This window comes from Anomaloglossus baeobatrachus, chromosome 3, assembly GCF_048569485.1.
Source record: "Anomaloglossus baeobatrachus isolate aAnoBae1 chromosome 3, aAnoBae1.hap1, whole genome shotgun sequence".
NCBI lineage: Eukaryota > Metazoa > Chordata > Amphibia > Anura > Aromobatidae > Anomaloglossus > Anomaloglossus baeobatrachus.
Window position 1 is genome coordinate 226,928,114 of NC_134355.1, and position 12,964 is coordinate 226,941,077.

At 47.4% G+C, this 12,964-nt stretch overlaps 1 protein-coding gene across 2 annotated transcripts in view; it reads right to left on the reverse strand.

Annotated features, from left to right (window-relative positions):
* Positions 1 to 563: 563 nt before the first annotated feature.
* The window catches only part of NTPCR (nucleoside-triphosphatase, cancer-related), a 287,934-nt gene continuing 275,533 nt past the window's right edge, over positions 564 to 12,964 (reverse strand). For both annotated transcript variants that reach the window (XM_075339749.1, XM_075339750.1), the window contains one exon: positions 564 to 697. In XM_075339749.1, coding sequence (XP_075195864.1) covers positions 617 to 697 — 81 coding nt within the window. In that variant the 3' untranslated portion in view covers positions 564 to 616. The remainder of the gene's footprint in view (positions 698 to 12,964) is intronic.

The window sequence follows — 12,964 nt, forward strand, 5'->3', positions numbered from 1 at the left end:
GCTATAGCTCTACCATCCCCTAGTCGGAAATTCAGATAATCGTCATGACGATCTGTGGCTGATGGTGGGGAGGGGGGTAAGGACCCTTCAAGAGTTTTACATGACAGGTCCCATGATTTCTATGTATCCCCCTGATTGGCTGTGCTTGACCATGTGATTTGAGCGCTTTAGGGCATTATAAGGAAGCACGTCTGTCCGAGCTTGATGTAATTACCTGCTCTGTGACTGTTCATCAGTGTGCGGAATGGAATTTTTTTAGCTGTATAAATTAGGGTGTGTTCTTTTTTCCGCTTCATAACATCTCCCCCAGAGAAGAATCTTTTAACACCCACCAGTTGGGCTTAACCTAAACTTTACAAGTTAATATCTCCACAACAGAGATCAGAAATAAAAAAATAAAACATGTTTGACTCTGCATCCACTATTCCTCTATATGTCCATTTTAACAAGCTCAACTTCTGAAAGATGCTCTTTAAGAGAAACAAAGATGTACTCCGTTCATCTTAATTATATTGAATTTTTAAATTAGAGATACTGAGACCAAAAAGAATACAGTCATGCACTTAAAAGGTCAGATATGTTTAATGTGTCAATCACTGTTGTAAACAAGGTGTTCTTATTTGGATTTTGCAATATAGCATTCTTGAATTGAGGTCACTATTTCATTCAGTATTCCATCTCGATTTTCTTTTGTAACCTAAAATATAATGCAAAATGCACAAATGTTAAACAATGAGAATAAAGTTAGGCCAAGACAGAAGATAAAATTATTATTATATGACCAAGTATAACAAATATATGCATACTTACAACAGATGGAAATGCAATAACCAATTGAGGACTTTTTTTTAATTTACTTGAAGAGGAATCTGTCACCAGGTTTATATAAACCCAACTGAAAGCATCAAAATGTAGACAGACCTTGATTCCAGTGATATGCGAGTAATTTTACTGGATGCTGCAGATAGCTACCAGTTTTGTGAATGCTGAACTCTGTATTTCCCCACCTACGTACACTACTGATTGGCAGATGTCTGTGTACAATATTCATAAGCACACTGCCAATCAGTGGTGTGGTAGTGGTTGGATATCGTGGCAGCAAGTTTACTATTCCTGTAGTGACAGTCTACTGCTGATAAGAGTGATTTTATAAAAAACTGAATAAGTGAAATTGGTGGTGTCAACTTAGGGAGCAAAACACAGATGACAGATTCCTCTTAACCCCTTACCGACATTGGACATACTGGGTACGTCATAAGTCATGCCTTAACAATGGATAAAAAAAGACTGCCTGCACTCAGCCTCATCGACCTGACGTGTGAACAGGCGCATAACTGAACATGACATAAAATACAAAAAAAGTACAAAAAAAGACAGTTTGCGCTCTGATAATGCTAAAGTATGGAAACCATGAATGTGTGAACATGGACCTGCATTACTGCTAAGCAAAATCTAAGAAAAATGAGATATTTAGCATATAGAAATGGCCATTTGTATATCTGCCCAGTTGTCCCTTCACGGCATATCTCGTAACTGGGTACCTAACGCTATTCTGAAGCCTCTCTCTGGGTTAAAAACCTCCTGTGTATGGGCACGTAGGAACCTGCTATATAGAGGATGGCAATGACAATGGATGACATTCCCAGTATGTCATTGCAATCGTGGATGCTCAGTCGCTCTACTTCCACCATCGCCACCGGGTCTTCAGCTTAAGTTAAATGTGAGACCCAGCTCTCATTGCCAGGAGCGTTGCCCACATTGCTTCAGGCAGTTTAACACCCTAAATTCTGTGATCAATAGCGATCACAGCAATTAGGAGGCAAGGAGAGGATCGCACTCCTCTCTTAAGCGATTGGGTCCCCAAAATGCCATCACGAGGACCCGATTGCTGCCATGGTAATCCAAGATCATTGTCATAACAACCCCTGAGTCACCCAGCTATGGAAATCCTAACTGTCAATGCTACAAGTGCAGCACTGACATACTATATAATGCACTGCAATGATCGTGCATTGCTGTGGTTTATATCAGTGATCAGAGTACTAAAAAGTAATGTCCCATAAGGGCACCAAGGAAAAAAAGATACTAAATTGGTAAAAATATATAAACTATATACTTTTCATCAAACAGCTGATAAAGTGGGATAAAACACGATGAAAAAGTCATATGCAGTATAAATAAAAAAGGTATAGCTGAAAACATCATATTGTCCAACAAAACAAAAGCAGTGATATAGCTCTGTCAGCGATAAAATCTTGAATTTTTGTTTCTTCATGATTTTCCATCACAAAAAGCAGATTAGAAAGCGATCAAAAAATATTATATGGCCTAAAATGGTACCAATAAAAACGCCAACTTATCCCACAAAAAACACGCCCTCACATGACTGTCGGCTGAAAAATAAAAAAAACTATAGCTTTCAAAATTCGTTGATACAAAAAAACGTTTTTTCTTAAAAAGCATTTTATGGTGTGATAGTAGCCAAACCTAAAAAAAGGTACTGACCTGAGGAATAAAGCCGCCTAATCAACGCAAGGTGGACGGCATAATGGTGAAAGGCATTGAAAAGAAATAAATAAAGCAAGTTCTTCAACTGCTTCAGAAGAATGCGCAGCCACACCCTTAAATGGAATGTTGGTGTGTCACAATGCAGCCAGGGATAGAGGCAGAGCCAGGGATAGAGGCAGACACAGGGATAGAGGCAGACACAGGGATAGAGGCAGACAGACAGGAATAGAGGCAGACGGACAGATATAGAGGCAGAGACAGACAGGGATAGAGACAGAGACAGACAGGGACAGAGACAGACAGGGACAGAGACAGACAGGGATAGAAACAGAGACAGACAGGGATAGAGACAGACAGAGAAAGACACAGAGACAAGTAAAGAGACAAAGAGACAGAGAGAGAGAGAGAAACAGAGTGACAGTTACTATCCCGGGTACTGTGCCTCAAAAGTAGTTTTCAACCACATATGAGGTTTTGGCATACTCAGAAGGTATTAAACAACAAACTGTATGGTGCTTTTTCTCCTGTTACCTGTCATGCTTGACGGGTGTAGCAAGTGTGGCGAGGTGCGTTCAGACCTACATGTGTCTGAAGCACAACAAAAACACAAAAAAGGGGGCACCGGTGACACAAAAACAACAGGAGGCCATGGAACTAGTGAGAGGGGTAGGTGGGCACCTCCTAACCTCACCTTCTCTCCTCACCAGTGCCTTATACAGTTTTCACAACGGTCATCGTACAGGAACCTGGGACACTAAAAAAGGCCCTATAGTAACCCTGACTAGTGAAAGGCAGATGAGGTACTCTAGACCCTCACCGCTGCACTAACAACACACTAGGGTAATAAAGACAAACAGGGGGAATAATAACAACCAAAAGGATATTGCCTGAGCACAGGAACTAAACTAACAGACCCTTCTTCACAGGTGGCCGGACACAAATGAGTTTGTATCTTCAGCAGGGAATACTGAGATACACTACTATTTAAAGCTGAAGGACGTGACCACTTAGTGAATGCAGCTGGTCACTCAGCAAGGAACTGCTTTGGAAAAGCTGCAGTAGCAAAACTGGCACATAACTACTTAAGTGGCAAAAGAGAAGAAACCCATTTATATGAAAAGAGCCTGAGAGGCTCCAGTCCAAAGGCTGTCACTGGTCTCAACATGCAGGGAGACTATCATGACACTACCGTCCTCTTAATGAAAGGCCTCCGGACACTCAAGATTGGTACTCATCATGTAAATGTGAACAGGTCAATCCAGTTACCAATAGGGGGCAACACACACTTACGGAGCAGGGACCTGTAGACTATGTTATGGGTGTTTAGTCCTGGGGGTAACTCCAGCCTAAAGAACCCTAAAGGTAATGATCAACCTTGAGCTTAGAGCCCCAGACACACTTCCACCTGGCGTTCTTGGTGGAAACCCATACAAGGAAATTTTTTCTCAGGTCTGGACCTGGAAGTTTATTCCCACGTATGCACCAGATGGTAGAGGAAGAACTCCTGGGGGAGCCAACAGGGGAGTCTCCCTGCCCATTTAATAACTTATAATCTGGAACAGCACACTTAGAGGGACTGACTACCCTCCCCCGATCACCTCTACCAGAGCCGCACAGAGGCCTACTCTTCCTATGAGGCAGGGGTAACTTTTATTTGACGCTTCAAAGGTCACTACTGGCAGGCAGGGTGGTGGGTGTTTAATAAGTATTGCAGCAATGATAGCACCCAGGCACTTAGTCTAACAAAAAGTGCCCCAACTGACTCCTTCCCCTGACTGCCAGTCTATCACAGGGTTATGCCTCTGCAACTAGGGAAGTCCCAGCACAATAGAAGTAGGCAAACCCTCCAAGACATAACAGAATTGACATATCTGATGAACCAATCCCACTCGCAGATTAATATTAAGCACAATATGTGTGAACTCTCTCTGGCTGAGCGGAGCTAAGTCAATTTCCTGGATGGGAATGGATCTTGACAGTGCACTACACATCAGACCCAGAGTCTGTGCAAAGCAAGAATCCACCAAATTGGCACTAGCTCCGCTGTCCACCAGCACAGAGATTGTCTTTGAGTTTTTCCACCTCTGCTGTGATAGTGAACTGCGTCGTATAGATGGAGGAGATGTACACAGCCTGGTCATTTCCCTCCACCCGACCAGGAGGACACGGCTTTTTGCCAGAAGGAGTTTGTTTAGGTTTAATAGAACAGGCCCCGATGTAATGATCCTTATTCCCACAGTTGAAGCAGGACCCAGATCCACGACAAACCACAAGCGACTCCGTCTGAGGGGAGGCTTCCCCCAACTGCATAGGTTCATCGGCTTGCACCAGTGGGAAATGTTCCCTGGGGAAAACGACAGAGGACTGGGTCCTACAGAGTCTCTCCCTGAGATGGCGATCTACTGGTATAGCAAGAGTCATGGTGGCCTCCAACAACTCTTGGGTGGAGTATTGCATCAGAGTATCCCTCAGCCTAGCTGAGAACCCCTCTATGAAGTGACTCCTTAGCGCAGGGTCATTCTACTGGGTGTCACTAGCCCACCTCCGGAACTCCGAACAATACTCCTCTACTGGGCGTGTCCCCTACTGGAGTTTATGGAGTTTTAACTCCGGAGCGTAATGCCATCAGGGTCTCCATACACTAAGGCCAGAGCCACAAAAAAATTAATCTACTGACCGCAAAGCCTGGGAGTCGGTCGGTAAATAACCAATGCCAGAAACCCAGCATTTTGCTGCAACTGCTGCACGAGATCAGCACGCATGTCAGACATCTCCTGAGAGAAGGTCTGGAGCAGTTGAGCAAGCAGCTAACTGAGCCATGATGGTGCAGAAAAAACGGTGAGGCTGAATATGTCACGCTTGCCGGGTGTAGCAAACGTGGTGGGGTGCGTTCAGCCCTACGTACATCTGAAGCACAACAAAAATAAGAAAAGGGGTCACTGGGGACACAAACATAACAGGAGGCCCTGGATCTAGTGAGAAGAGACAAACTGTGGACAAGAAAGTGCAATAGAGTCTTAACTGATAAACAGTAAGGAAAGGAAGTTAATGGAAAAACTCAGCTATAGGGGTTGTGCCAGTCACAACCCCCTTATTGATCACAGGGTGAATCAGCTGCAGCCCCGAAATTTTTGGAAATATGTGGTTGTAGAGGAGACCGGGTTTAATACCGCGCTTTTCACCAATTCCAGGAGGCAGATAGGGTTAATCCATGTCTTTTATTAAACAGAACAGGTCTATGCGTTTCAAGGGATTCAGCCCTCTTCCTCAGGACAGGACAATGCAGTCTGAAGAGACAAGCCAGTATTTATATGTTCGTCATAGAACCTCCCTCTTTGAAAACAATCGGCAGGATCTTTATTCATTTAAAAAGAACGGTCAAATCTTAAAAAAATTGAATCATGAATTGATTTGTGATGGTTGATTGATATATTATCGAGAACAATATGTGAAAAACATAACAATATATTGTGAAAATCATGATAGTTAAAATTAACAATATATGAATTGTCGGTAAAAGTGATGTGAAGAGGTAAGGGTATGTGGAAAGGTATTCAAACTCATGGATAGGTGGAGGGATATTTAAAACAATATAGGGCACCAGTGATGTGCCATTTGAAAACTGAAACAGACTGACGTATTTGTTCTTTCGAAGAAAAGAGGAGAAATATTAGTCCATGAAAGGGTTAAAATAATGTAAAAATGAAATAAAATTTAATATAAATATGAATGTTTTTAAATGTACGAAAATATATTTAAATATGTGAAGGTTATAAAATGTGTGAAGGTTATGAAATATATTACACTTGGTAGAGATTATAAAAGAAAAAAATTCTTTTATATGGTGGCACCTATATGTAGGTTGAGACAGTTCACTGAGTGAACCTCTCAACCTAGGAATCAAATCTGTGTGAAAAAATGTAGTCAGTTTGTCTGCGTGCACCAGCGTAAGAGCCTTAAACTCGTATGAACCTATACTAGATTATCACTTGGAGTACGCTCTGTGTCTGCTCCTACGCTGGTGCACGCAGACAAACTCACTACATTTTTTCACACAGATTTGATTCCTAGGTTGAGACGTTTACTCAGTGAACTGTCTCAACCTACTTATACAGTAGGTGCCACCATATAAAAAGAATTTCTTTTTTCTTTTATAATCTCTACCAAGTGTAATATATTTCATAACCGTCACACATTTTATAACCTTCAGGCCCGTTTCACACGTCAGTGAAAAACACTGACGTTTTTCACTGGCGTGTAAAACACGCACATGTCCCTGCGTGTGTCGTGATTCACGGCACACGTGGGTTGTCTAAGTGCAATCCGGGCTCCGTTCTCCGTGGCCCGTGATTGCACTTAGTAATCAACTCACCTGTGCGCGCTCCCGCTCTCCATGGTGCTGATCGCTCCCGCGCTGCAGCATCCGGCCGGCGCTGACCCCCGCAGCAGCTGCTTCCGGGTCGGCTGTGTCGCACATCATGAATATGCGCGACAATAATGAGCTGGCTCAGAAGCAGCAAGCTGCACGGGCTGCAGAGGACATCGCTGGACGACGGGTGAGTTAAAATGTTTTTTATTTTAAAAGTACGTTTTTTTCTGGCACGTGTTTCACGGACCACACCACTGCGTGGTCCGTGGGACATCAGTGATGCCAGAAAAAAATGGACATGTCTCCGTGCGGCAATCACGCACACGCGGGTACGCCGCACGGAGACACGTGCAGCGAAAAATCACTGACGTGTGAGCAGACCCATTCATTATAATGGGTCTGCGTATGTCCGTGATTCTGGTACGTTTAAAAAAAAGCACAAACGTACCAGAATCACTGACGTGTGAAAGAGGCCTCACATATTTATATTTTAGTACATTTAAAAACATTCATATTTATATTAAATTGTATTTCATTTTTATATTATTTTAACCCCTTCATGGACTAAAATCACTTTTACTGACAATTCATATATTGTTAATACTGTCATGATTTTCACATAATATATTGTTAATATTAATTAAAATGTTTTTCACATATTGTTCTGGATAATATATCAATTAACCATCACAAATCAATTCATGATTCAATTTTTTCACCATGCACAGATATATATATATATTTCATTTACTAATTCTTACCATACACGCAGCAAGAATAACTTTTTCTATATGGTTTCTATCCCGTTTTTTCCTTCACATTTTTCGGAAGTTGGAAGTTTCGCCCCCAGCAGTTCGCCCCCAGCATTTCGCCCCCAGCATTTCGCCCCCAGCATTTCGCCCCCAGGTACACTTCGCCCCCGAACATTTCACCCCCAGCATTTCGCCCCCAGGATGTTTCGCCCCCGCACATTTCGCCCCCGCACATTTCGCCCTCAGCAGTTCGCCCCCGGATGTTTCGCCCCCGGATGTTTCGCCCCCAGCAGTTCGCCCCCGGATGTTTCGCCCCCGGATGTTTCGCCCCCGGATGTTTCGCCCCCAGCAGTTCGCCCCCGGATGTTTCGCCCCCGGATGTTTCGCCCCCAGCAGTTCGCCCCCGGATGTTTCGCCCCCAGCAGTTCGCCCCCGGATGTTTCGCCTCCGGACGTTTTGCCCCCGGATGTTTCGCCCCCAGAAGTTCGCCTCCGGACGTTTTGCCCCCGGAGGTTTCGCCCCCAGCAGTTCGCCCCCGGATGTTTCGCCCCCGGATGTTTCACCCCCAGCAGTTCACCCCCGGACGTTTCGCCCTCGGATGTTTCGCCACCAGCAGTTCGCCCCCGGATGTTTCGCCCCCAGACATTTTGCCCCCGGATGTTTCGCCCCCAGCAGTTCGCCCCCGGATGTTTCGCCCTCGGATGTTTTGTCCCCAGCCGTTCACCCCCGGATGTTTCACCCCCAGCAGTTCACCCCTGGACGTTTCGTCCCCGGATGTTTCGCCCCCAGCAGTTCGCTCCCGGATGTTTCGCCCCCGGACGTTTCGCCCCCGGATGTTTTGCCCCCAGCAGTTCGCCCCCAAATGTTTTGCCCCCGGCAGTTTGCCCCCGGACGTTTCGCCCCCGGATGTTTCGCCACCAGCAGTTCACCCCCGGATGTTTCACCCCCAGCAGTTCGCCCTCGGACGTTTCGCCCCCAGCAGTTCGCCCCCGGACACTTCGCCCCTGGATGTTTCGCCCCAAGCAGTTCGCCCCCGGACGTTTCGACCCCGCACATTTTGCCAACAGCAGTTCGCCCACGGATATTTCGCCCCCAGATGTTTTGGCCCCAAATTAGGCAGGGAATTTTGGCCTGGTGTTTTAGCCTTAAGACCTCTTTCACAGTAGGCACTTACCCAAGTGCTAAGCACTGGAAAATCGCAAAGAAGATGTTTCGCCCCCAGCAGTTCGCCCCCGGATGTTTCGCCCCCAGCAGTTCGCCCCCGGATGTTTCGCCCCCAGGATGTTTTGCCCATTTTGCCCCCCCACATTTCGCCAACAGCAGTTCGCCCACGGATATTTTGCCCCCAGCTTTTTGCCCCCAGATGTTTCAGCCCCAAATTAGGCAGGGAATTTTGGCCTTGTGTTTTAGCCCTAAGGCTGCGACCGCACTTTGCGTTCTCCTACTTGTAGTTCAGAATGCACATTTTGGGCTTAATTGATTTGACCAAAGTTGCCATTTTCTGAATTTTAGCGCTGAAAACGCATGCGTATTTACCGCGTTTTAGATGCGTTTTTAGCGCTTTTTACCTGCTTTTTCACATGCGTTTTGAACATCAAGACACTGCTAAATAAAGATTAAACAGTCAAACGCAATGAAAAAAGGAAAAAAAAAAGGAACAGATATAGAATTTTAGAAATAATTTAAGAAATAGAAATATTTAATGAAATTATAGCGGTAATATACTATTTATTAGAAAAATAGCTAAAAATTAGTAATTTTCATAAATTTAATTGTCGGACTATGTGTGTGTGTAAAGGGACATATGAAATCATTATTATAATGTTCAAAAAGCATGCATTTTGATAGTTCAATACGCTTATTTTCTGCACATAAAAAGCAGGTAAAACGCAGGAAATTTGAAGTTTCTTGGTTTTTGCCATTTCTCATTGACTCCAATGTTAGCAAAACTCACCTAAAATGGCAAAAACAATTGACATGCTGCTTCTTTGAATACATGGTTTTTGCCACAAACTATGCAAAGTGCTTTATAACGGAATCCGCCGCTGGATTCCGCTAATTTCTACTGAACATGCCCAGAATGAAAAAAAAAGAGCCGACGCATTCCGTTAGACGGACGCCTAACGGACGCCAAACGGATGCAACGGGTCCGTTATTTCACAGGAATTAGCTAACAGATTCCTGTGAAATAAAGGACTTGTTGCATCCGTTGACAACACAAAAATAACGGATGCGTCAGCAACGGAGCCAGCGGATTCAAGCCAACGCAAGTGTGAAACTAGCCTAACCTGACTCAGCACTGACCTGCTTTGTTGCAAGTTTTGTTGCAGATGTAACAAGTAGCAGGTAAGGCTACTTTCACACTTGCGTTTTTGTCCTTCCGTTACAATCCGCCCTTTTGGAAAACAGCGGAATCCGTTAACGGATTCCGCTGTTTCCCATAGACTTGTATGGGTGACGGATTGTACCAAAAGGACCTGTGTTGCTTCCGCTGGGCGACGCTCCGTTGCTTCCGCCCAGCGGGAGGAACGCAGCTTGTAACGTTGTTTTCAGCAGCGGAATCCTCTGGATTTCACTGCGCATACTCTTCTTTTTTTTTTTTTTAAATCACAAACTTTATTTTGGCTTGCGAAGGCCGAACGTTCAGCTGAGCGCTCGGCCATCGGCAAGTGACAGCACTCAGCTGAGCGCCCGCCCGCCGGCATGCCCGGGCGCCGGCAAGTGACAGCGCTCAGCTGAGCGCCCGCCCGCCGGCATGCCTGGGCGCCGGCAAGTGACAGTGCTCAGCTGATCACCCGCCGGCATGCCCGGGCACCGGCAAGTGACAGCGCTCAGCTGAGCGCCCGCCCACCGGCATGCCCAGGCGCCGGCAAGTGACAGCGCTCAGCTGATCACCCGCCGGCATGCCCGGGCACCGGCAAGTGACAGCGCTCAGCTGAGCGCCCACCCACCGGCATGCCCAGGCGCCGGCAAGTGACAGCGCTCAGCTGAGCGCCCGCCCGCCGGCATGCCCGGACGCCGGCACGTGACAGCGCTCAGCTGAGCGCCCGCCCACCGGCATGCCTGGGCGCCGGCAAGTGACAGTGCTCAGCTGATCACCCGCCGGCATGCCCGGGCACTGGCAAGTGACAGCGCTCAGCTGAGCGCCCGCCCACCGGCATGCCCAGGCGCCGGCAAGTGACAGCGCTCAGCTGATCACCCGCCGGCATGCCCGGGCACCGGCAAGTGACAGCGCTCAGCTGAGCGCCCACCCACCGGCATGCCCAGGCGCCGGCAAGTGACAGCGCTCAGCTGAGCGCCCGCCCGCCGGCATGCCCGGACGCTGGCACGTGACAGCGCTCAGCTGAGCGCCCGCCCGCCAGCATGCCCGGGCGCCAGCAAGTGAGAGCGCTCAGCTGATCACCTGCCGGCATGCCCGGGCGCCGGCAAGTGACAGCGCTCAGCTGAGCGCCCGCCCGCCGGCATGCCCAGGCGTCGGCAAGTGACAGCGCTCAGCTGAGCGCCCGCCCCCCGGCATGCCCGGGCGCCGGCAAGTGACAGCGCTCAGCTGAGCGCCCGCCCGCCGGCATGCCTGGGCGCCGGCAAGTGACAGCGCTCAGCTGATCACCCGCCGGCATGCCCGGGCACTGGCATGTGACAGCGCTCAGCTGAGCGCCCACCCACCGGCATGCCCAGGCGCCGGCAAGTGACAGCGCTCAGCTGAGCGCCCGCCCGCCGGCATGCCCGGACGCCGGCACGTGACAGCGCTCAGCTGAGCGCCCGCCCGCCGGCTGCGGGGAGCGATCAGCTGATCACCCGGCGGCCGGCTGCGGGGAGCGATCAGCTGATCACCCGGCGGCCGGCTACTGGGAGCGATCAGTTGATCGTTCACAATAGTCTGCCGCCGGTAAAACTGTAAAAAAAAAAAAAAATCAAAACGGATTCCGTTGTTTTGCAGCATCCGTTGCATCCGTTGTGTCACTATATGCAACACATCCGTTGCATCCGTCACACAACGCAATGCAACGGATGCCGTTCAACGCAAGTGTGAAACTAGCCTAACAGATTCCTGTGAAATAACGGACCTGTTGCATCCGTTGACAACACAAAAATAACGGATGCGTCAGCAACGGACCCAGCGGATTCAAGCCAACGCAAGTGTGAAACTAGCCTTACCTGACTCAGCACTGACCTGCTTTGTTGCAAGTTTTGTTGCAGATGTAACAAGTAGCAGAAGGTGTCCTGCAAGTTATATTAGACTAGCTTTTATTCCATCTGTATATAGAATCTCTGAAATCTCCACAAAGAGAGGAGTGTACTGAAAAAAAAAATCAGTCAGCTTCCACAGCAATTCACTTTCTACAAATATGAATTCAGTTCTGTCCAAACGTGGAAGGAGGACGTTGGTCCATGAGAATCACATTTACTTCTTTTCCAAAAGAACTACTGATGATGTCCATTCCATCTGTTATGTGAAAAACGGTGGGTACCAGGACAGGAAAGGAACACTAACTTAGTATTCCAGACACTTTTAGGATGGCAGAAAAAGAGTCAGCTCTTTGTGCAAATAAAATAGCGTGGCAAAAAATGGCCAGGTGGGTAGAGTGCCTGGGTTCTGTGGCTACCAGGACAGGAAAGGAAGCTTCACTTTCTATCCCTCCTAATGATGAAATGCAGCAAGGAATTCCCTGAGCTGAGGTAACAGGTGTTATCTAAAGCTGTACACAGCGTTTGCACGGACCTGCCTAGCAGCTATGGCTATGTACGCCTGGAAATCAGCCATGAAAAGGGCTGAAATAGCCTGCAGTCCCTCCCTAATCCCTACAGCGCTGTGTAGCTTGCACTATGTCTATTTGTGCACACAACAGGATCAGCGGCGGCAGCAGCAGCGTGAGCGGTGACTGTCACCCACACGCAAAAGGCAGATAATGGCGGCGTGAGGGAAAATGGCCATATTTATAAGGCAAGGACATGTGACATTCACAGCCTATGACACATGCCCTTGCTTGTCTGGCAAAAATCCACTTAGCTGTGTGTGTCTGGGATTGGCTGACATGCTGGCCCGCCCCACTACACGTGCGCTTAGGAAAAAAAGAAAATGGCGATTGGCATTCTCTCAGCAGCAAAGATCTAAACCGCGTCCCCCCCGCACACTATACGCTGAATTTTGATAATAGTGTGAATCACAGTGACTCACACTATTACAGTGAAAAGCCAGCTAGTAAATAGATTGGTTCGATCAGCAAAAATCCTTTCTTGAACGTAACTTGAGCTGTCGAGCTTTTAGCAAAAAGCTCGCGTTCGAGTTCGATCTCGAGCACCCCCAAAAATCACTCGAACATGAAATTAGCGAACC